The sequence below is a fragment of the Oryzias latipes genome, chromosome 2 (assembly GCF_053564925.1).
Source record: "Oryzias latipes strain Hd-rR chromosome 2, Olatipes_Hd-rR_3.1".
In the NCBI taxonomy this organism is placed as follows: domain Eukaryota; kingdom Metazoa; phylum Chordata; class Actinopteri; order Beloniformes; family Adrianichthyidae; genus Oryzias; species Oryzias latipes.
The window spans coordinates 44,742,077-44,767,599 of NC_136238.1; the positions used below are offsets into that span (position 1 = coordinate 44,742,077).

General features: G+C 41.9%; 2 protein-coding genes and 1 long non-coding RNA gene across 4 annotated transcripts in view; 2 read left to right on the top strand and 1 right to left on the bottom strand.

Annotated features, from left to right (window-relative positions):
* Window positions 1-25,523, bottom strand: part of LOC144989024 (NACHT, LRR and PYD domains-containing protein 12-like) — a 166,787-nt gene that overhangs the window by 43,615 nt on the left and 97,649 nt on the right. The window lies entirely within an intron of this gene.
* Window positions 1-25,523, top strand: part of LOC144989280 (uncharacterized) — a 160,981-nt gene that overhangs the window by 13,320 nt on the left and 122,138 nt on the right. The window contains exons 2-4 of one of the 2 annotated variants that reach the window (XM_078941441.1): window positions 3,634-4,185; window positions 7,599-8,057; window positions 13,696-16,329. In XM_078941441.1, the coding sequence (XP_078797567.1) occupies window positions 3,634-4,185; window positions 7,599-8,057; window positions 13,696-13,712 (1,028 nt within the window). In that variant the 3' untranslated portion in view covers window positions 13,713-16,329. Of the gene's footprint in view, window positions 1-3,633; window positions 4,186-7,598; window positions 8,058-13,695; window positions 16,330-25,523 lie in introns of those variants that run through there. The other variant, XM_078941432.1, reaches the window with a different exon arrangement.
* On the top strand, window positions 20,569-22,566 carry LOC144989587 (uncharacterized). Its single transcript, XR_013653849.1, has 2 exons — window positions 20,569-21,206; window positions 22,154-22,566. It is a non-coding gene; the product is annotated as an uncharacterized LOC144989587 (long non-coding RNA).

Here is a 25,523-nt window from a genome sequence, read left to right on the forward strand (position 1 = left end):
TCTGCTGACGATCCGAGCTGTGCTCAGACACACGTTTAGACCCGGTTCTGAGTTCGGTTGCTTGTACCCCTAGAGATGCGTGACGGATCGCAGTCTTAAATCTCCCACACATACCGCTCATGTACCCCCCCCCCCCCCCTCCCATCAAACACAAAGCTGTAAGTCCGCGCTCCGCCGGTCCACTTCGCTAGTTAAGTGCGGGAGCGGACCACTTCTTTTCTATTTTGTTTGTTACTTTTTTTGTTAAAGTCACTTCTCTCAGTTTATACTGGATCATCGCGAATTAACCATTAGTTGGGAAATAAAATGAAAAAAGCAAAATAACGAATAGCAGTTATATAAGAACGAAAAATGTAAATATGCCCCCCCAACACCCCCCCCCCCCCCACGACGATGTCATCGTCCATCCCGATGGTTGACAGCAAACATCGTCAACGGCCAATTTAGGGGACATCGCCTAATCTAAATGAATACATTTGTACATCAAATAACAATATAGGGCTTGCAATAACTCATTTATTTCAGAGCACAGTCCATGTTATTTGATGATGGGTAACAGTGACATGACTTCCACACTCACTTGCTATCTTGCGTTTCTTCGGTGCTGCCATTTCTGGTGACTCGTGGTAAATATTCTTCTTTGCTTAATTTTGTTTGGTGGACAAACACCTTTATGTGACCGACTCCATCTAGTGTTGAAACTGAGAAGTGCATGTGCGGGCCATATTCAATTATTTTTTCAAAATTTGCTGCTGGCCAATAAAAACAGAGCCGCGGGCCGCATTTTGGACACCCCTGCATTAAAGTCATGAAAAGAGCCGAAAACCCTGCTAGCATTGAGCTAGCTAGCATGCTAACACAGGAGAACAATGGTGATAGTTTGTCAAGCAACATCTTAATTTATAACATCTTTTTTCACTAGCAGCTACTGGTGGAGCTCCTCATCTGACTGTGCTGGCGTCCTACATAAAGTACACGTTTGATCATTTAATGTAGCAAAATATTTGAAATACATGAGAGACTCACCCTTTGAAAGTGGTATGTTGATATAAGACTCTGTGTTATTCGGTAGCCAATGAGCTTCTGGATGTCGGGGCTGTCCCGCCTCTCCTCCCCTTGACTGACATGTCACTGTTTTTTTCATGTAGAAAGGTTTTAGAATCAAAACAGCAAAAAATGAAGGTGCAACTCAAAAAGACGATTTCAAAATAAACTGCAACTCAAAAACAGGATTTCAGAATGGCCAGAAAACAAATCGCCAACTGAGAAATATGATTGTGCTTTGGGCAGTAGCGGTTTTAGGCACGGGCCATACGGGCGATCGCCCGGGGCGGAAAAATGACGGAGGGGCGGCGCCAGCGGCTCAGCCCTTGTAAAATACTTTATGCACCACTATTGGTTTTTTTTTATATCACGGAGTTTGTAACAGCCTGAAACCTGGCGGCGCACCCGCCCCGCAGCTGCGCTCCCTCCTGTCTTTGAGAAGTAGACGCAAATGTGTTTGAGAAGGAGAAGGGAGGGGGCGCGGGGTGAAGAAGGAGAAGGGAGGGGGCGCGGGGTGAAGGGTGCAGGTTGAGAGGTGAGCACGGAGCGCAAAACGCATGCGCAAAACCTGGCTGGATCTTCTTCCAGGGGGGCGACGGTCACAGGCCAGGGCTCAGTGCTTGATGAAAAAAATAAAAACTGCGCCGCCATGTAGCGAATTGGCGCCCCTGGGTGCAGCTGCACGCGCTCCTGCTGGAAATGTGTGACGAAGGGGGGAGGGGGGGGGCTCCGGGTATAAAAAAGGTATAAAAAATCATGCTTTTTGGGTTATTTTTGTGTGAAATGCCCAAATAAAAAATGGGAAAACAAAACAATGTTTTCACTAAGGTGACAGTTGGTTTAGTCGACAGACTTGATGCCTTTGTGAGGACATTTATGCTAAATGCAAAAACATCTGAAATATGGAGAAAAAAGGTCAAAGCTGGTGCCCAATTTAGAAAGAAAAGAAAAGAAGAAGAGGAGAAAAGAGACAAAGAAAAATGTATTATCGCATAGCTAGATGCATGTTTTCTAAATTCGAATGCTACCTGCCCTACAACAACAACAACGTTGCAGAGGAAAAATCTCTTGTTTGGTCTATCATGACCAAAACTGAAGTAGGCCCAAATATTGTAAATAACGTCATTTTTAAGATTTTCTTCTTAAACGTTTGCTCTGCCTTAACTTGTAACATTAGTTATGATTCGTGTGTGTCTGCTCTGCTGTATCACAAAGTTTTTGTTGTGTTTTACTGCTGCTGCTGCTGCTGCTGCTGTTGCTGTTACCTTTTCAAAACTCCAGTTGATCAAGTCATACCTGAGGTCACCAAAGTCTCAGGAGCAACTCACTAACCTGCTGTTGTTAGTATCAATCATTCAGAGGGGGGAGCAGATTTCATATGATGACGTTATTGACAAGCTTGCATCAAGGAAGGCCACAAAGGTTAGGTTTTAGTTAGTGTTTTCTGTTCTTAGTGCTGCAGTTACATTTATTCTAGTGTGTTATTAGTGTGATTTGTAGTTTATAAGATTTATTTTAGATTATTTATTTGTGTTTGATTAAATATTTCCTAACTGTATTTTTGCCATGGTGATAGTCTTTTAATTTTTATGTTCCGATAACTGTTATAATGCAGTGCAGAATTCTGATAAACATCTTTTTTTATATCAATTTCTTAGTTTCAGTTACAGTAAATGGACAAAGTGACTCTATTGAGGGGGGGGCGGGGGGGGGGGGGGGGGGGGGCGGAGGAGGGTCTCGCCCGGGGAGTAATTCAGGGTAGAACCGCCACTGGCTTTGGGTTATAGCTTTTGGTGGCAAATTATAGCTTTTGTTTCTCAATTTATGCATTTATAGCCTTGGCTGAGGCCCTGCTGTGGAGGTGCCCACACTGGGCTGTGCAGCTGACCCTGGTGCAGTGTGGTGTGGTTTAGACCAGGCCTTAGACCAGACACACATACACACACACACACTGAAGGAGGAAGGTTTGGGGGAAGAGAAGGAGGGAGGTAAGAATGTGTGCCCTGTGTAGGCTACCGCACTTTGGTGGGACACAGCCTGGGTATATATATGTACATATAGGCAGGCAGGCAGGCAAAGGTGGAGCCTTCAGCCCACTTTCTTCATGGGTGTCAGGCTCATGGCTACCAGAAAGGTGACAAAGTGTCTGCAGTCTGTTTATTACTGGACAATATAGAATATTCTGAAAAGCCTCACGTGCAGCTACAGAGCTGTCCACTGCAGAGGAATCAACACCCCCCCCCCCAACACACGTGTGTGCGCTCCTTCCTCCTACACACGCAGCGCACGGACACACACACACACACACGCATAGTCATTCTACAACACCTATATAGTTAGTTCATTATGTAGATAGTTAGTAGTTACTGTTATCTGTTAATAAAAGATACTTTGTTTTAATTGTATTCATGTGTAAAGCGGCCACCAGGGGATTTTGTTTTCTTTTGAGGGGGGCCTGCGGTTAACCGTGACACCGCGCCCGCTGCTGGTTCATCACTGTGGTGATAAAAAATCCCACACCATCACAGCTCTATCCAAAAGCCCTGTAAACGAATAAAATTCTCCTTGTTGTGTTTGTGTTCCCTGCAGTCCTCCCCCAGCATTGGATGACTGAAGAGGAAGATCAATGCAACCAGCAGAGGAACTTCAGAGTGGAACAGGAGGAACCAGAACCTCCACAGATTCAAGAGGAACAGGAGGAACTAGAACCTCCACAGATTAAAGAGGAACCAGAACCTCCTCAGATTAAAGAGGAACAGGAGGAACCAGAACCTCCACAGATTAAAGAGGAACAGGATGAACTAGTTCTTCCACAGATTAAAGAGGAACCAGGGGAACTCTGCATCAGTCAGGATGAAGATCATCTTCATCTGAAGCAGGAGACTGATACCTTGATGGAGATTCCTACTTATGAGGAAGATGAGAACAGTGAAACAGATCTAAAGAATCAGCAGAGCTTTAATGTAACTGATAGTCAGGATGAAGAAGGAAACCAACATGAAGAACCAACATCAACTACAGATGAAGAGACAGAATCAACATCAACTACAGATGAAGAGACAGACCCACAGAACAGAGATCAGAGGAAGAGGAGGGACAGAAGTCATGTCCAAAGTGTGGACAGCTCTCACATGTCAGCAGGTCAGTGTGACTCTGATCTTCATCTCCACACTATCGGTATGTTCACTTCAACAACGGTTCTATCTTGAGCTTCAAGCTCTCCAAACATGCAGTCCATCAACAGCGTGTCCTGGAAGAGTCTCTTCTGTCCCTTCCAGTTGAAAAGACAGAAGACATTGTTGGTCAGTGCAGCCCACAACATTCTTCAAATCAGATGATCTTAGTTAGTCCCTCCAGCTAACGACAAACAGGAAACCTTAACAGATCAAAGAGAAAATTGTTAGCAGATAAAAAAGTCCAATCTGTTTTGTCGTCTGTGGTTCTAAGTTTGTAGTTCAGTTCTTTTCAGCAGATTTCTCTGTCAAACCCAAAATCCATCTAAACCTCTTTGATGTCTCCATGTCTCCAATTCCAGACATTCAGACAGATTCTATTTCCAAAACGACATTTCAAGCTAAAACCCAAAGACAGGGTCCTGCTCATGGATCTGCAGACAGAAAAGATTCCAACCTGAACACATCAGTGAAAAACTGCTTAGTGTCAGAATTGTTCTCCATCTTTCCTCCAGTGCAGCTTCATCTTCAAATCAATTCAATTCAATTGTTTATTTCAAATCAAAACAAAAATTACATAAAATAAAATAAGTCAATACAAGACTTTGAAAATTATTTGAAAGGGGATTATGCCAAAAACAGTGCAAACTGAGGATGATGAAGGTGCAGGTAGTGGGCTGGTGACTGACTAGACATTGAAGTGTAGTTTAAGGGGGGGGGGGGGGGGGGGGGTTACAGGGTGTTCAAGAGTCTGACTGCAGAGGGAAAGAAACTGTTCTTGTGTCTTGAGGTTCTGGTCCTGATGGACCTTAGCCTCCTGCCTGAAGGGAGTAGTTCCAGTAGGTCATGTCCAGGGTGGGAAGGGGCGGCAGCTATCCGGCCTGCACGTCCCCGGGTTCTGGAGACATATAGTTCCTGGACAGATGGGAGGCTGCAGCCGATCACCTTCTCTGCTGAGCGCACAATATGCTGCAGCCTGTTAATGTCCCTGTTTGTGGTTCCAGCGTACCACACAGTGATAGAGGAGGTGAGGATGGACTCTTCTATGATGGTCATGTAGAACTGCATGGTCTCCTGGCAGCCGTCTCCATTTACACCTCAAGAGATCACTTTTCATTAAAAGTCTTTTGAAATGTATTTGTAGTTCACTCAGTTGTAGTGTGCTGTGATTGACAGCAGCAGATTCAAGCAGTTGAAATCACTGATTTGAGGTTGTAACTCTAATGAACACATGAAAATGGTAATTAATCAGTTGTGATTTTATTTGTCAAACTTGACAGCAGAAGATTTTTACACAGATGCAGACTTTTGGTTTGCCACATTCTATTTTACAAGTTCTCACATCAAATCTTCAAGCTCGTCCATTTTGACACATTTTTACCGTCTGCGCTGCCAGCATCACCTCCAGGCTAACACACACATAAACACACCCACCAACACCACCACAGGCAACTTTCTGACCCCCATTGATGGTCCCAGACCTCGGTCCTGGAGGTGATTTCTAAATAAAGTAAATACAATAACAGACATGTAATGTAACTTTATTAGCAGCATATTCCTAACATTACACAGCTGCTGTTGGGCTAAAATAAGCCTCAGAGACTGTGTCAAACATTTACTATAGATGCCTGCATCTTTACTGTCAATATTGGCAAGAATCTAAAACATTCTATTTGTTTTCAGACTGTTTTCCTATTTGTAATTTCATATAAAAACTAATTACCTAGAGACAGAATCAGGTTAAAAGTACATTTTCTGTCAATGCCACTGCCCCCTTTCTAGTAAATCTGTCCTTTTTATCTCAGCATGATTTAATTTGAGTATACAGTTTTATAACATTAAAGACCTGTTTGTACCATTTATGAATGATTTATCTGCAATTTCATTTCTTTAAAAAATAAAGAAAATCACTGTATTTAATTAAACAAATGTGATTTAAGTGACTTTTTTGTTTTGTTTTATTTTCTGTCTTTTTAAACTATGCATTTCAACATTTCTGTAATGTGTAAATTCTTTATTGCTTTGACTAGAATGCTTGAATAAAATAAAAAATCAATCAATTAAAAATATTATTTTCCATTTTTAACTGGTTCAGATTACAAGTTAGGTCGGAGGTCGGCAACCCGCGGCTCAGGAGCCGCATGCGGCTCTTTAGCGCTGCCCTAGTGGCTCCCTGGAGCATTTTCAAAAATGTTTGAAAATGTAAAAAGATGGGGGAGAGAAATATATTTTTTGTTTTAATATGGTTTATGTAGGAGGAAAAACAAGACACAAACATTCATAACGTTTTCCAACGCTGTAAGAATGATTAGAATAATTATTACATTTCAACATTTCTGTCATGGAAGATTTGCGTCATAGTCTGCGACACCCGTCTCTACCAGCAGGGCGGCGGACCGCTAAGCAGGTGGCTGATGGAAATCGAACCACCGTCAGTTCCGTGCATTGCTTTGTAACAATTCACCCTCCACTCAGCGAGGGGAACGTCAGAACGCCGTTCTACGGCTGGGGCATTAAATATCAAGACAATCTGCTCTCTAATATGACCAAGAAAAAATCTCAAAAGTTTGTTTGTGCAGCCGTGTGTTGTGTACATTAAACATTCACCCAACACTCAAACATCAAAAACCCAATTTCCTCATATACACAATATATACAAAAAACCACAGTTCAAACCCAAGTCCCGCAGTTTTGCTAGCAAAAAAAAAGAAATGTTCTGGAGGATAAATGAGTGTTCGACAGTCTCATGGGAGGCCGCTCCGCCTCCCTCGCGGGAACGCATTCCACCCATCAAAGAAGCTGCACAGATCCTCGTACCGGACGATCCGAGCTCTTTGGGAAAATATATTCAGTAGGCAAATAATCCGAGTTGGGAAAGGTAATCCGTATGGGAGATCGCTTGCTCCTCCGCGCTTCTGCATCTCTGTCAGCTGTGCATCCCCCCCCCCGCGCTCCCGCGTCTTCTTACAAATAAAAGGTGTGTTGCCCTGTCACCTGGCTGTCACCTGTCAGCTGGTACCGTTCAACCAATGGGGTGACGACAAATACAACACATGACGACAAAGTTTTATTACAATAAAACTTTTGAATAAATAACCAAGTTTTCAATCTTTACGTCATGCGCTGAAACTGATCTGTAGTGGCAACCATTACAGCTTGATGAAGTTGAAAGTGAATATTCTGATCTCCTGCTACCACACAGTCTGATGGCTGTCCAGGGGGGACGATTTGCGTCACTTTGTCGTCTGTTTAGAACACGTGAAAATATTCCTAAAAAGCAAAGACCTTTGTTGAACTTCCCGCAACTGGAAGATGCTGAGTGGCTGGAAAAGCTGCACTTTTTGGTGACATATAAAAGGGCCTCTACTTGTGTTTCTGCAGGCCTCCCCCAGTGTTTGATGAATGAAGATGAAGATTTCTGCATCCAGCAGAGGAACTTCAGAGCGGAACAGGAGGAACCGGAAGCTCCACACATTGAAGAGGAACAGGAAGAACCAGAACCACCACGGATTAAAGAGGAACAGGAGGAACCAGAACCTCCACAGATGAAAGAGGAACCAGAGGAACTCTGCATCTGTCAGGATGAAGACCAGCTTGATCTGAAGCAGGAGACTGATACCTTGATGGAGATTCCTACTCATGAGGAAGATGAGAACAGTGAAGCAGATCTAAACAATCAGCAGAGCTTTAATGTAACTGATAGTCAGGATGAAGAAGGAAACCAACATGAAGAACCAACATCAACTACAGATGAAGAGACAGACCCACAGAACAGAGATCAGAGGAATAGAAGAGATAGAAGTCATGTCCAAAGTGTGGACGGCTCTCACATGTCAGCAGGTCAGTGTGACTCTGATGTTAGAAAAAATCCCAAGAAGACAAATCTTGGTAAGAAAAACAAACGATCTCAAAAAGAAGAGAAACTTTACTCTATCAGGTCTGGTAAAAACTCAACAATAAATTGTAACCCGTCTGACTACATGGAAACTGGGTCTGATGAAAGATGTTATATCTGTAAAGAATGTAGTAAAAGCTTTTGTAACAGATCTCAGTTCAGAATTCACACAAGAATCCATGCAGAAGATAAGCGATTTACTTGTAAAGAAAGTGAGAAAAGAATTAGTCGCAGATCTAGTCTCAAAAGACACATGAGAACTCACACAGGAGAAAAGCCTTTTTCTTGTAAAGAATGTAAAAAAGGGTTTAATTATTTATCTGATCTCAAAAGACACATGAGAACTCACACAGGAGAAAAGCCTTTTTCTTGTAAAGAATGTAATAAAAGCTTTAGTCGTATATATCATCTTAAAACACACATGAGAACTCACACAGGAGAAAAGCCTTTTTCTTGTGAAGAATGTAAAAAACGTTTTAATTCCACATCTAATCTCAAAAGACACATGAGAACTCATACAGGAGTAAAGCCTTTTTCTTGTAAAGAACGTGATTCAAGTTTTAGTTGCAGATCTAGTCTTCAGACACACATGAGAACTCACAAGACTTTCTCTTTACAATGTAATAAAGGAATTAGTGTAAACTCTAAATTCTAAACTTTTCTGATAAGAAGTCGACACCTCAACCTCTGCACCACAGTCGAAGACTTTATTTTGCAGGAAGGAAAAATCTGATGGCCTCCATACCATATTGATGAAGTAACTTCATTAGAGGGAGGCACAAGTGAGTATTTAATGTGTCGAAATGAAGTTTTCTACAAATGTATTGCAATAATATGATACTCTTACTTTTTATTAGTTTTTTTTAGGTTTTCATTTTCTCTACATAAAAAGCAAAAAAAGTAATGGATCAATACATTTGAATATTTGTGTAATGATATCAGACAAAGAGTTTTACTGCTGACAAAATATGTACAACCTTTTTATAAAATGAATTGTTTTAGATGTACCTGCAAATAGAAATGAGTTGTTTGTTTTGAGTCATTAGAGCTAATTCTTGAATGTCTTCATTATGGTTGAAATGTTTTTTATACATCTTTAATTTTAGGCAAGGCAAGGCAAGTTTATTTGTATAGCACAATTCGTACACAAAGTAATTCAAGGTGCTCCACAAAACAGAAAAATGCATTCAAATCACAATACATCATAGAAATAATCAACGTAAAATTTTCTTCAAAAGAAAAGATAAAATTAGAAAATTGATTTAAAAATAAAGGAAGGAAAGGAAAGAAAAGTGCCGATAGGACCTTTCAGTCATATACACGGCTAAACAGAAATGTTTTAAGTCTAGATTTGAACATGAACACAGAAGAGGCCTGTCTTACGCCTTCAGGGAGGCTGTTCCAGATTTTAGCTGCAGAATATTGAAACGCTGATTCCCCTTGTTTAGTTCTGACTCTGGGTATCAACAGGAGGCCGGCCCCTGAGGTCCTCAGAGTACGAGATGGTTCATATGGCACTAACATGTCAGAGATGTACTTTGGTGCTCGGCCATGGAGAGACTTGTACACAAGCAGAGCTGCTTTGAAGTCTATTCTTTGAGGTACAGGGAGCCAGAGCAGAGACCTGAGCACAGGACTAATGTGATCATACTTCCTGGTTCTGGTCACGACTCGAGCAGCAGAGTTCTGGATGTACTGAAGCTGTTTTACAGCTGGTTTGGAGAGGCCGGTGAGCAGACCGTTACAGTAGTCTAACCTACTGGAGACAAATGCATGAATAAGTATCTCCAGGTCTGGCTTTGACACTATGTTTTTGATTTTGGCAATGTTTTTCAGATGGTAAAATGCCGCTGATGTTACTGACTTGATATGGCTGTTAAAGTTTAGGTCGGAGTCCATGATTACCCCTAGATTTCTGACTTGATTTGAGGGTTTAAGAGACAGAGAATGAAGGTAGCTACTGACTCTTTCTCTTTGTTTCAGTGGGCCAAAAACAATAATTTCGGTCTTGTCTGAGATTAGCTGGAGTTGTTCTGCATCCACGCACTGATCTGTTGGAGGCTTGGCTGAGTGAATCCACCAGCCCATATTCACCTGTTGTCAGTGACACATAGATCTGAGTATCATCTGCATAGTTGTGATAAGAAATGTTATTACTGCGCATTAACTGTCCTAGTGGCAGCATGTAGAGGTTGAATAGAAGGGGTCCCAGGATCGATCCCTGGGGCACACCACTAGTCAAGCCCATGTAGTCTGAGACACAACTCCCAATTTCAACAAAATATTTCCTGTCTTCTAGATAAGACTTGAGCCAATTTAGGGCAGATCCAGAGATGCCAACCCAGTCTTGGAGTCTGTGCAAAAGGATCCCATGATCAACAGTATCAAAGGCAGCGCTCAGGTCTAGCAGGATTAAGACAGTGACTTTGCCATCATCAGTGTTCAGGCGGATGTCGTTGGTTACCTTGATAAGAGCAGTTTCTGTGCTATGATGGGGTCTATAGCCTGACTGGCAAACATCAAATGAATTGTTTAATAAGTAGGGATGGGTATCGTTACTACTCTTATCGATACTGCTTATCGATCCGGTACTCTTATCGATACTTTTGAGGACGAAAAAAATAAAATAAATAACAAATTAAGAACATAAAGTGTTTTATTTCCTCACTATGCAACAACATTGTCTTTTTAACAAAACATTTTACTTTATACATGAGAATGTTCCAGACAGGATATTTATTTAATTATTTAATCTAATTGTTTTTATTATTTATGAGTGTGATGTTTCATTTGATCTTTTGTCCATTTTCCACAACCTTGAATAGACTTTTCTGTCTGTCAAACACCAGAGTTAAGTTAAGTTCAATGATGGAAACAAATTCACTTTGATGCAGACTCCTTTCTATTTTGCCAACTCCATTTATTTTTCTTTGAATCCAGTAAACCCAATAAATGATATTAATTTTACGGATGACAACTATCATTAGTTATTAATTATTATTAAGTATTAGGAAGCAGCTGATAGTTTGTCGCGGGTCTGGAATCATATGCGGTGAGTCTAAGCCCCGCCTCTCTACCTGTTTGTTGTATGCTCCGCGTGCAACCCCCCCCCCCCCACCCCCCCTCCCGCTGCCCCAGCCTGTTCTGCACAAACAGCGCAACATACGGTCATCGTAGTAGCAAGGTGACAGCATGGTAGGCAAACTTGGTAATTTTTACGCAGAAACGTTAGTTCTTAGTCTAGGGCGCTCACGTGTCCCCTACAAGATCACCACTGACTGTGTGTGCGCTGCCTTGTCTTGTGCGTCGCGCACGCACACAAGACAACAGCCCCGCCCCCCGTGCACACAAATAGACAGACAGAGCTCTCCGCTTCAACGAGAATACCAAAATTAATATCATCATTAATTAACGGAAAATTGACTGACTTGGTGAGTTAAATATGGCAGATAACGCTTATATTTTGTGGGACACAAAAAAAAGAAAAGAAAAAGTAACTTCTCCAGTACTGATAGCAGAACCGTTCAGGTCAGATCTTAACAATACTGCGGTCTTGAAGAATGCGGCCCCGGGGCTGGTTCAATACCGGGGCACGGTACCCATCCCTATTAATAAGAGAAAGTCAGTGAGCTGTTGGTAGACAACTTTTTCAAGGACTTTTCCTAAAAATGGCAGATTAGAGATAGGTCTGTAATTATTCGGTACAGTGGGATCAAGACTGCCCTTCTTCAGGAGAGGTTTAATGACTGCAGTTTTTAAGGCCTCGGGAAATATTCCAGATTGAAGAGACACGTTAACTACTTGAGTAATTGGTGGCAACACACTGTTCAGGAGAGACTTTAGAAATCTAGTGGGTAACACATCAAGGCATGTAGACAAGCTCAGACGGGTGATGGTCTCTTGTAGGCCTGCACAATATACCGCAAATTTATCGTTATCGCAATATCCAGCTCTGCAATATGCATATCGCAAAAGACAGCAAAAATCGCAATAAATCGTAAATACAACCTTAATACAACCTTATGGCAGGTTGAAGCATTTAACGAATAAAATAGATCTCTTTATGCATTTGACCAATCGCATTATGTTAGACTGTCACCTATCTCGACGAGGGTCATTTGGAGTATAATTTTTGAACTGTTGCAATGAAATGGGAATGATGTTTTGGTTTATTTTTTCATTTGTTTATATACCGCAAATTATACCGTTATCGCAATATTAATCTCTAATATCGCATATCGCGAGTTTTCCTCATATCGTGCAGCCCTAGTCTCTTGGACAGTTTGGTCAGTGACAGGTACAAAGTGAGTCAGCTTAGAGTGAGTAGGTGGCCGTTGGATAGTTATGTGTTGTGGAGTTGATGGCCTTTTTAATGCCATGAACCTTGTCGTTAAAAAATACAGCAAACTTGAATACTTTTAATGTGATCAGTGAACATTGAATAAACATTTAAACAAAAATAATGACTGCAGTATATACTTTGTTAGGTCAAGTAATAGGGGTGTAACAGTACACGTAGTTGTACCAGAACGTTTCGGTATGGCACTTTCGGTTCGGTTCACCTTTGTACCGTTTTAGTTTTTAAATTTTATACATTTTTTTGTTTTTGTTCCCCCCAATGTTTTAACTTTGCGCCGAGACGGAACTAATGTTAACTGCGAGTTTTCGCCAAGACGCCATTAGGTGACGGACAGTTAGCATGTCAACTATAGCACTATGGCTAATGCAGACGCAATACCAGAACTTGAGGACCCACCCATCTCCTTACGCTCTCCTGTGTGGGAACACTTTTGATTTGTTGTATTCATCCATGAAGGGAAAATACTGTTGGATAAGTCGAACACCGTGTGCCGACATTGTTTCACGGAGATCGCGTATGCCGCGGTAAAACATCTAATCTGCTAATCCATTTAAAACGGCATCACCGGATTGTCTGTAATTAGTAATGACTGAACTGTTTGGCAAAGTCTTTCAGTTGCCGGTGGAAAATAAGTCTGCTATTTTGGAGGAGATAAAGGTAAAGATTACCAAATACAGAGCAACAGGATGTATCCCTATTGAATTGGGAAGAACCAATGGGACCAGCTATAAGCACATTGCAAAATTGGCAAAGAGGTATCTCTCCATTTCTGCAACCTCTGTCCTGAGTGAGAGAGCTTTTTTCTAATGTGGGGACATCGTTACCGCTAAAAGATCTCTCCTCGTTCCTGAAAATGTTTACAAACTAATCTGAAAACTGAATACTACACTGAAACTTAACTCAGCAAAATCAAAGATAGAAAAAAGTGAGATGACACACAACGCAAGCGAAAACTTTTTTGGCGCTGGCAGTGGCTGTCATATCACGCTAAGTTGCGCTCAAAGTGGTCAGCAAAATCAAAGATAGGACAAAAGCAAGATTTGACACAACGCATGCAAAAACATGCATTTTGCAAATGCAAAAAAAAAAAAAAACTTTTGAAAGCAAAAAAAGTAAAGCACAATAAAAAATTATTAAAAAGCAAATATTTAATATTTTCTCTTGCAACTTAGAAAGTTTTGTGTGCAACGTGGTGGCAGAAATATCACTCCATATTTCTCAAGGTTTTTTCCATCTGTGACGACACGGTGAGATGAGAGGACATCAGTGTGCTTCTGGAAAACATACAGAAATAGGAACTTGGCACGAATCGACACTGAAGAAGTATTCTAAAGATCTTCAAACAGAGTTGTGTTTAAAAGAGAGATCCTGGTGAGTTGAAGATTGTTCTTCAGTTTTTTTAATAAGCTAACCACAAGTTGGACGAGTTAGCAAGCTAACGAGCTAGCATGCTAGCGCATGATGAAGTCAAGAGGAGAAAGGTTGCTTATATGTTTCTGTAATTACTTTAACTTGTTTCTGTATTTACTTTAAGGAAAATTTCAATTTGATAATAATAATTAATAATAATTATAATAATTTACTCCAATGTAATAACTTAGATAATCAGTGCAGTAAAGAACCAAATATATCAAATGGCCTCCTCACTGCAAATAACAAGAACAGTGGAAATAAAAATGCACAATGTTGTATTTTAATGAATTTTACACTTTGTGTTGTGTAATTTATTATTGAGGCGAAATATGATCTTTCAGTCTATTGATATGATATGATCATTGTGTTTTACAGTGCTGGTAGTCCTGTTCATTTTCTCTCCTTTTTTATTTGCAACGTCTAAGATGGCTGACTCACAATCTTTATAAATATAGCAGAGTGTAGTAAAAATGCACTTGGGAGCAATGTTGTATTGCTCTGAAATGCAGAATAATGTTGGATTTTAAGTTTTCTAACCAAATAAAGTCTAAAGCTTACTGACATAAGTTCTGAAATAAAACACACACATGTGCTTTGACATAGGGGCTTTATCTCCAGTGTTTCCATTCTTTTTATTCCAGTAACTATTCAAGAGTTGACACAATCCCAGTGGATTCTTATGTGGAGAAAGCAGCCTCACACTGAGATGCAGTGCTGCACAGTAGGGAGGTGATTACGTAATCACCTTGAATCAGCTGCTTCTGCAGCACAGAAAAGAGGATTTGTTACGGTATATCAGGATGACCCAAATGCAGGACCAGACTCCAACGTTGAGGGAAGATCCAAGACATTCTCAATGGATCGCCGATTTCCTGAGTCACCATGGAAACGAGAAAAAAAGAGAGAAGGCGCTACACTTCAGTGAGACGGAGTCTGAGATTTTAATGATGGCGTATGAAGATTATAAGACCATAAAAAATTCTGATGAATTCTGATTCTGATGGACCTCATAAAGATGACTCCTCCCACTTTGGTTTCTGTCAAATGTAGAAAAACTCAAAGTACCAAAATCAATCCAGTTTGGATCAATTTTGTCTTTCAGATCTTTGGAAAAACTGAAGGAATCTCTGCATCCCAGATTTCTGCAGGTTTTCAATCTCCTCTTTGATCTGATTGAATGTGTCCATCAAGGTCTTTGAAAGCATCATTTTCTCCTCCTCCTCCTTCTTCTTGAGGGTCTCTGTGAGTGAGGAGATCTCCCCCAAAAGGGAGGACTGTTCTTGCTGCCGTTCACTGCTGCCGTTCTCCTTCCAGGTTCTTGTGGTTCTCCATCAGAGCTGGTCTCCATGGGACTGTTGCCTCCCTCTGTGGTGTCAGTCAGTCAGGAGGTGGGAGGGAGGGAGGAGTCTTTGTCCTTCTGGACATGTTCTTGGATTGGGAGCAGATCAGCTTGGAGTCCAGAGGACTCCTTCAGCTGTTGGGCTGAGAGTCTGGGAGCTTCAGCTGTCCTGCTTTTCTCTGTACTGACAGCAGCTTCCAGCTCTCTCTCTCTCTCTCTCTCTCTCTCTCTCTCTCTCTGCAGGAGTGTTGTCTTGGTCTCAGCCACAGACTGCTGACATGTTAGCTGATGTTTCCTCCTGCTCCTTCTTTCCCAGAGTTCCTGCAACCAGACGGAGTCTTTGTGCTTTGGAGCTGCTTCTCTTGGATGAAGCGCTTGGTTAGCTCACTTTGATCTCTTCCATGTGGGACTTTGTCTTGAAGCGGATCAGACTCCCAAAGCAAAGGTTCTGGGATGTTTGCTTCAGCTCTGTGCTTCTGTTCTCTGGTTGCAGAGACTTGGAGCTCTCTCTCTCTCTCTCTCTCTCTCTCTCTCTCCATGCAGATCAGCAGCTTCTTTGGAGGCAGAGGCAGCTGTGTGGGAAGTCTCTGCAGGTCCAGAATCTTCTGATGGATCAGCAGCTGCTGCAGGTTCCTCTGGGTGGAAACACATTTCTGCCAAACAGAACATCTGTTTGTCTTTGTTTGGATGGAAAACGGAGGAAAAAAACTTCTTTGGAGAGAAATCTGCTTTGTTTCTTGTTGCTATGAGGTTGTTGAACAAATGTGGTCACTTTCACAGCTTCACTTCAAATGACTTCCAATAGACAGAAATTATACATTTCAGTTTATTAAAATAAGTTTGTGAAACATTTTTGATGTTTTTTCTGTAATTCTAGGTCTGATGTCTTCATACATGATGGATAAAAGAACAAAAACCAAACCAAATCAGTCAGGTCTGTAGTTTGAACTTGGATTAGAAATGAGAAGGGCGACACCTTCTGGCTGTATCCAGAACTGCATCTTCTGCTCAGAAAAGTGTTGAAAAACCTCAATTGTGTCTGTAAAATGTCTGCAGCTTTTTTGTCTGCAGACATGAATAAAGTCTGGATTTGATCCTGAATGAATCTTCATATTTCTTTGTCCTTCAGTCTTTCTTTCAGTCTCAAACACACTGGTTCATTTGATCCTAATGAGAACATGTGTGAGGCTCCAACATGGCTGCCTTCACTGCAGCTTCCTCTTCACAGCATGTGTTTGTGGATCAACACACAAACAACAACAGCTGCAGGTGAGGAAGTGTTGCTGTTGTTGCCTTTGCCTGCTTCCAGCCTACAGGCACAGTTTTCTGCTCCATATGAGCTGGAAAAGAAAATGAATGACACCAATTTTAGGATCCCAACTCCTGACAAAGAGAAGAAATGTGGAGTTTGTCACGTCAACATGCTCCAGCCTTCTTTCTCCAGAGGGGAGTCCAACTGTCCTTCTAGTGATGCTCCGGTAGTCTCAGTCTCCATGTGTTCTCGTCCCTCAGAAGATCAGATTTCAGAGGATGGGCTTGGAGAGAAAAGTGGAGTTGTGCTACTGCTTGTTTGGGAAACTCTGAAATCTGAAGCCAACTAGATGTTCTCTCAGACCATGTGGCCTCATGGATCAGAAGGTTGAGGGTTCAAGTCCCTTCATGGTTGAAGTCAGACAGAAGAAGAGTTTGGTTTGGATCCTTTCTTGTCTTTCTGTTCTCATTGAGTCTCTTCTAGTTCCAGGTCTGGTTCAAATAGTGGAATCATCCAAAAGGATGAAAACAGTCCTCCAAGCAGACGTCAGATTGAAAAGCTCATCAAAGAACACATCCAACTAGCCAATCAGCAAAGCACTGACAAGCTGGACTTGTGCTCTCCTTCAGTGAAGAACCTCCTCCTGCTGCTCCTCCATCTTTAGCTCCTCCTCCTCACCATCACTGTGACTGTTGACGTCTTCCAACTCCTCCAGAAAGCTGTTTTCTGATGAAGCTCTAACATCTCCTCCCTGTTGCTGCTTTCAGTCCAAACTCACTCTGTTCATGTCAATTCACTCCAGAGAAAATCCTTTTTCTGGGAAGAATTTGCTCCAAGTTTTCCTCCAACTAAGAATCTGCAAACCCAGATGAGAACTCCCAGCAGGAAAAGAATTCATCTGCAGGAAACTAGAAAAAGGCCTTTTTGTGGGAGGAAACCATTCCAGATCTTTACAAACACCAGAAATCCCAACTTTTCCTCCACTTAGCCTGAGTTTGGGTTCCAGGAAGCGGTGTGTGTTCAAGCTCCGCCCCCATCTCATGAAGCCCCTCCTCCAACATGAGGCCACTGGGGAATTCTGAATGAACCTTTACATTTCAACAGAAATTTCAAGCTAAAAACAGGAAAAAAAACTCTCTTCATGTTTGAAAACAATCAAACATTCAAACAGGAAGAGAAAACAAGGTTTGTCAGGAAATCAACAGATTTGATTGATTGGAAATCTTCTTCCTGTTGGAGTTTGATGAATGGAAGTAGAATGTGTAGAAAGTCAGTTGATGTTTTCCATTTCAGTAAATGAAGGTTTGATCTGCAGATTTCCTGATCCCTTTCTGACTGGGATCCAGACCTGATCTAGACGGGACTCATGAGGAAGCAAACAGCACAGAAACTGCTCTGAATGTTCCCTCTTCTTCACTTTCTGTCTGACTTCAACCATGAAGGGACTTGAACCCTCAACCTTCTGATCCATGAGGCCACATGGTCTGAGAGAACATCCAGGTCCAGCTGCAGGTGGAGGACAGCATCATCCAGCCGTCACAGACTGGGGGCGGAGCCTGGAGATGACTGCTGAAGGTCAGAGGGCGGAGCTTCATCAGGATGAAGGTGCTGCTTGGATTCTGCTTTGATGTCCGTCTGTTCTCAGTCCCTTCATGGCTGCTGCTCAGAGCTGTTTCTGGATCTTTCTGGAGAATTCATGTCTTTACTGATCCAAATGTGGGATTTCTGTTTTTCTTTGGACTTTTCTTGATTTCAGGCTTTTAGCTTCTGGAACTTTCTTTGTTTCTATGCTTTAACTTCCAAACAGGTTTATCTAAGACAATCTGATTGTTTTTCATTTGACTTTCTAGGAACTTTCTGTTTCATCTTTGAGGATTTGGACTTTTGAAAGACTTTTAGCTGCAGTTTCATCCTTTGAACCAGATGGATCTGAATCTAGAGTCAAAGATTCTAAGGAAATCCTGGATTCACAGACATTTGATTGAATTTCTGTCTGGATCAGAAACCAACAGCAGACATTTCAAGCCGTCATCTGTTCCTAATGTTCATTCCCCGCCATCATTGAAAGCTTTTGGAATAGTCCCTAAAGCCAGCGATGGGGCCGCTTTGGAGCATGAACTCATCACTCGGTGTCACGGTGGCAGAGAGATGACAGATCCCAAATCTGAGGCTGAAATGATCACGTCCTACCAGCTCCACTCTGGATTTGGGACCAGAAACCTTTGAAGATGTTGGAGCATTGTTGGAGAATAGACTGACAACATTGACCTTTGACCCCTCCCTCATGTGTTCCACATCCAGCTGCAGACACACCACTACAGCTCCCATTCCACTTCTGATCCAGCAGTTAGAACCAGAGCCTGCATTTGCAGCAGGTTCCACTGATCCACACAGGGGGACGTCCTAAGGGGCGGAGTCAGCCACTGGAGAAATGGGGGTCACTCTGGGCCTCTCTGTGTCTGGACCTTCAGAGGAGCCCCAGCGCTGGTCTTTGCTTGGATTTGGTTTAGACTTGTTCAGAGTCAAATGCAGGTTTTAAGGGGAGGAGGATTATTTGGTTGTTGCTGTTTTTGTTCCTATTCTTCGGTTGTTGTTTCCTTCTGGGTTAAAGTGCAGTTTTGTGTAACCTCCCAAAGAGGAGAAACCCAAAAAAGAAAGGAAAAGCACAGAGACAGGTGGAAGCCATCATGAGATTCCTTTCAAACAGGAAGTTCTTTGTCATTTCATGCACTAGTTTCATTTAGCTCTAGTTGTTGAACATTCTAGAAACTCCTAAAAACATTTTCTGTCCACTTTGAAACCATCTGGGGCTGACTTGGCCTTGCTCGCTGGGATACGGCCAACATCCAGAAATCTACCAACAGACATTTTTAGCTCTAGTTGTTGAACATTCTATGTTTGGAAGAGGCAGGCTCTTCTAAAAGAAACTAGCAGGAGCCCCAGCGCTGGTCTTTGCTTGGATTTGGTTTAGACTTGTTCAGAGTCAAATGCATGTTTTAAGGGGAGGAGGATTATTTGGTTGTTGCTGTTTTTGTTCCTATTCTTACAATCCACTATATGTCCCGTGTTGAATTCTACTATTAAAATGTGGGAAACAAATGTTTCTCAAATCCAAATCAATCCAAAAGCCTGGAGACTGGATGGCCGTGGTCCTCCCTTTGACCTGGACAGTGGTTGCCATGGCGACCTGCACACTCACCAAGCTGGAACTTAGAAGAAGAAAAAGAGACCAAAATGATTGATAAAGCAGGTTTTCCAGGGAAATCCCACAAAGTGCTTTCCAAGCTAGAACTAAGAATACCCAGCATGCATTTGGAAAAACTCCTTAGCTTCATGTGGAAAATGATGAGTCATTGGAAAAGCATTCTCTGAATGCTCAGAAAACTTCCTCTAAGGTTGTGGTTGTTTGGAGAAGTCCTCCTCTTCAAAGAAGTTCTCCTGACCATCTTCAAAGCCACTTTCTGCTTTTTCAAACGCTACTGTTCAACAAAAACTTGGTTTCTGCCACAAACCAACCTTAGACACTGAAACAGAATGAATCCAATGCAGAAATGTGTTGACACCTTTAATTCAAAGCTTCAATCAGTTTGAATCTCATGAAGAACATTTCAAAAATCCACATTTGGATCAGGCGTCTTCATCAGAGCACAACTCATGTTTCCAGGACTGTGACTCACCAATAGATCCTCATTTCCTTTACACAATCTGTTTCCATCATTTGGATTTTTCATAAAAACTTGAGTTAGAACAGAATTGTTGGCCCAAAATGTCCAGTTTGAATAGTCTACAGTGTGTTGTGTTTGGTTGCTAGGTAACAGGGTCTTTAATGTTTCTGATGTCATGGTGGCTTTCAGAGTTGAACTCCTGAATATGACGGTAAACATTTGGATTGAACCAAAATGGGATTGAAGCTCATGCTAAATCCTGATCTGAATGCTGAAAAAACCTCCTCCTAGATTCTGGTTGTTTGGAGAAGTCCTCCTCTTCCCAGAATTCCTGAAAAAAGCCCTCATTTCTCCTGACCATCTTCAAAGCCACTTTCTGCTTTAGTTTAGTCCAAACTTGCTTTATGCTGACAACATTTCCAGCTTGAATCCATCTGAAGAATCCAAGGAAACAAACCAATCTAAGTCTGCATTCATGCCACTTCAGAACCAACAAAGCATGTTTCCAGGACGCTGACTTACCAATAGAACTTGGGATTTCCTTTGCAGAATCCTTCTCCGTGTGTTTTCCTTTGTTTTTCTCCCCAAAACCTAAAGCAGAGATTTTTGCTGAGCTGCAGAACAAACGTCTGACTGCTTTAACCGCCGTTGATGGTTTGTTGTGTTTCCCTCTATAGCTGCTATGGTCTTGCTATGGTTGCTAGGTAACGCTGTCATTGATGATGATGACGTCAGAGTGGCCTCTAGAATGGACTTTTTTCTTGTGGAACCAGGAGCTGTAACCTTTAGGGCACTAGGACCCAGACAGAGATCCAGGCAGTGACGGTGTTCAGTGACGGACTGCGCAGCCGCACTTCCCCCAAACGCCACTATTCATCAGCGCGTGGAGCGCCAGAGTCCAAACGGGCTGAAGGCGCTTTGGTAAAGCGCTCTGGAATCCAGCTACGGTGTGCTAAACGTCAGGTCCAGAACGGAAGATGCCATCAATGAAGTCTGTCTGTCAGCAGCAATCCAACGCTGATGGGGTTTAGCTTGTGGAGGATTTGAATGTTCATTTGCTCTCAGGTTGGTTCTGTGCTGGAAGCCCCAACCCTCAGTTCAGTCAAGTTAGAAAGATGCTAACCAGCTGTTCCCTCTGTCACCATGGAAACACTTTAAAGTGGGACAGGATTTTCACGGAGCGGACTTCTAGACGTGGAGGATAAATCCTCCAAGATGAATTCATCAGACATGAATCAAACAGTCTTTTCTCCATAGAACAGAATGAAATCCACTGTGTTTTAGCAGCGTCTGCAGCATCACAGAGACGCTGTTCCACCAAAAACTGGGACCTGTCACATGTTGTTTCCTGGTGACAGAGCTGCAGCTTTAATGTCAATGAGAAAGAAGAAGAAGAATCCAAAACATTGGACTGTTTTCACGTGATCACATGGAAGCAGAATTAGGAAATCTCTAGGAAATCTGTCCTTGTTTAGTCAGCATGTTTGAATTGGAGTTTACAGTTAGACGACAAGAAAGACGAGTTCACACCAAGAAATTACTTTGATGCTATTTTCTTTAAAATAAATCAGAAAACAGTTCAAAAAGTAAAACACCAAAGGTATTTATGTGTAAAATAGATACAATAGAAATATTTGACTGTTGTGTTCATAATCTCAACAGTTCTCTGTCGCCCTCTGGTGGTTCATCAGAGAAGCCAAACTTCCACAGAAAGTGAATCAATAAACATGAGCTAATTCTTGATGCAGGTTTGAAAACACAGATGGAAAACAGCATCAATCCAAATATTAGTCAATGTTTCCTTGAATGGAACAATTTCAGGATTTGTTGTCATAAAGTTGTGAGAAACTGTCTTGTAAAGTGTGTGGTGACGGTCCACTGTGGAAAATGACTGTTTGTGGAACATTGAGATGTGCTCAGTGATTTTGCTTTAGGACACTTTGGTTTCATTTCAAACGTTGGTTTCTCCTAAATCTACAAACTCTCTCCACAAACTGTCTCCTAACTCTCAGGGATTCCTGCTGCTGGCAAAACTCACGGCTCAAGGAACCACTTCATGAATCAGTCACGCTTTGGAATGAACTTTATTGAACAACATGTCATGGTCTGGAAGAAGCCCCAGTTCCAGCTGACAGAAGTCTGCTTCTGATCCATCAGATCTACCTAGCAACAGAAGCAAAGCTTCACGTGTTGCAGCAACAGTTTCCATGTTTGGGAGGATCTTCTGAAGAACAGCTCAGTTCCAGATCACATCATGATGTTTGATGTTTTCTTCATTCCAGGAAATCATCTGTGTCTCCTTTGATCTGTGCTGAGTCAGCACTTTGACTTCTTTTCAACTTTAGATCCATCATTTACAATCAAGGATTTATTGATAAATATGATTTATTGACAGAAAATAAAGAGTAAATGTATTTCTCATCCAGCAGTGATTGTAAGTCTTTTATTTTGAAATTCCTCAAGGATGATCATCATGGTGGGATTTCTAGATCTGCATGAACTCATCCTGAATCCAAAAGACACTGGAGCATCAAAGAATCCAACCCATCTCTGCCAACATGAGGCTCTTACTTTGAAAAGTCTCAGACTTCCTGCAGGGAAACAGGCTTTCTGCTGCTGCACTGACAGATGTGCACGAGCTTGAAAGAGCTTCCTGACTGAGGAGCTGCAGACTTTCTCCTGCAGAGCAGCAGCTGACTTCAGCGTCGTCATGGGAACACAGTCTGCTGCTGCTTCTGGAAACGTCTTCAAGGCTGTGGTGGGACTTGTTGGTCTGGAGGACAGATTCTGGGAGCAAATGCTGCTTCAGCTTCAAGCTTCAGCTCTTTTCTTCTGGCAGAGCTTAGAAGAAATGGAAACCTCCTTTGTTCTGACTGTTTGCTCCAAATCCCAGATTCGGGAATTCCTCCAAGAAGTTCAGCTCAGAGATCATCAGCAGAGAAAAGCCTGAAGTTCTGATGACAACAGAACATGATCAATATTATTGATCCACATGGAATCCAGAAGAAACTCTGAGGTGAAGACATGAAGACACAAGCTTCAGAGACATGAGGACAAGTCAGAGTGGATTCATTCTGGACTTTCTTCTCACATCTTTGTCTTTGATCCTTCAAATCTTCTGAAATCTGATCATCCATGGATTGTTTTTGTGGGATCAGATCCAGAGTTGCTGAAAGTTCTGCTGCCCTCTGCTGGTCAAAGTGTCCAAACAGCAGAGAGGAGATTCTCTGGGATTCCTTGGAGTCCAGATTCTCCTGGATGTGAACAGTCTCTGCTTCTGGAACAGAAGATTCCTTCTCAGAGCAGCATTGAGGATCTGTTCTGTCCGGCTGAGAGCGCTCCCTGCTGGTAGGAGACAGAAGCACATCAGCTGCTTTTCTTTGGCCGTTCAGAAACAGTCTGGAGACTCTAAAAAACCTCCACTTCCTGCAGAGCATCATGTTTGATCCTCTTCCTTCAGAAACGGCTCCATTGTTCCATGGCTCAGCAGTTTGACTAAAGCAGCTGAGAGTCTGGATGCAAACAGACCTCAGCAGCTCATCCAGAACGCCATGACAGAAGCACATGCAGCAGCACGTGCACGCTCCCAGAGAGCAGCAGCTGATCCAAGTCCTGAGACCTTTCTGTTCTGCTTGGAGCACACTTCAACATGAACTTCATTTCCCATAATTCCATCTGTCAGGAGAGAACAGCTGCAATCAGCTTCCTTCAGGAATGACTGCAGGTAGAAGGATCTTTCATTCTTCAGCACCACCAGGACCCACATCCAGCCCATCAACAGCCAGAACATCAGTGACATCAGCGTCTGATCTTCATCATCATCATCATCATCACCTCTACGTTTTTACAATCTGATGGATTTCAGTCTTTCTGCAGCTTCTCATCAACTGGATTGTCAAATATTTTCATTTCCTGTTTTCTGTTTTAAACGTTGAAGAAAAATCTTTCCAGTTTCAACAAGATGAGACTAATAAAGTTATTGGAAAGACCCTGTCTGCTGCAGGACCTGTACAGGTGCATTGTGGGTAATGATGTTCTCTTTGGGATATTTGCTGGATTCTGGATGTTGACAGTTGTGTTGGTCTTGATTGTTTAGCGTTGTGGTTTGGATGTTTGTTGTTATTTGTAGCACAGCTGAGTAGGTTCTTCATAGACAACATGTTGCTCTGCCAATGTGCCTTTGGGCCAACTTGATTGGGCTGTTTGGAAGAATAATGAGGAGAAATGAGAGCCTCCATCAGATCATGTTTCTGCTGTTTTTCAGAATCTGAACCTGAAAGCTGTCTGTCATATTTATGCAGCCTTTTTCAATAGAAACTGATCCAAACTGCAGATTCTATTGATTTCTCCATCAGATTTATTTATTAATCACAGTTTGGTTCCATTCAGACTTTCTTAGGGCTTGATTTAGCTGTTCAACAAATCTGCCTGATCTGAACTTCTATTTTATAAACTATTATTATATTGTTATTGTGTGACTATTATATGTTTGTGTGACTTTTTATCTTCCACTATGAAGCAGCATGGCGTGTCCATTTGAATAGGATTTAGTGGCACCTAACCTAAGGTGTAACTTTGGTGCTGCTGTTAGATCAGCACAGCAAGGGATTGTGGGATACCATTCCCTTTGCCTGTCTGGACAGATTGTTCCTGCTCTGTTCTTACCATCTTCCTTCATCTCAAGGTCGTCTCCTCCAAAACTAAAACCATGTCTAGAGGAAGAGCTGAAAAGATACATAATGAGACTTCAAAATAAAAGTCCTTCCTCTTTACTGTAATTGCATCAATGACCAATTGAAAATAGAAATGCATCAAATAAGTAACAATAGATTTAACTTAAAAATGGTTAATCTACAACACTAAACACATTTTATTTAGGAAAACAATATTTGATTAACTTTATCAATCTCTTTAGTATCCCAACATTCTGGAAACATTTTTGCAGGTTTACTTTGAAAAGACTAACCTGTTCAAAAGATAAAACAGATCAAAGTAAAAATATTTATATATTTTTTTATATACTGCTCATTTACCTGTACTGCTGCCGCAACAAGGAAATTTCCCTTTCGTGGGACTAATAAAGGAATATCTTATCTTATCTTAAAAACACATCATAAATGCTGAATTCATCTTCCAAGACCAAATCTGGATTTCAAAGAGACTCTAAGCCAGACTGAAGTTGACAGATGTCTGTGGAGCAGAACCTCACTGCTGCACTCAGACTGATGATAAAACTACAGAGAAGCTGTTTGTTTGCTTCAGTCTTCTTCACAGCTTCTGATGGAGCTCTGTGATCTGACCTCAGTCCTGAGTTCAGCAGTCAGAACTGGACCTGTAGAGTCCAGCTTTGGAACCAGCAGAGAAGCAGCAAACAGCAGAAAC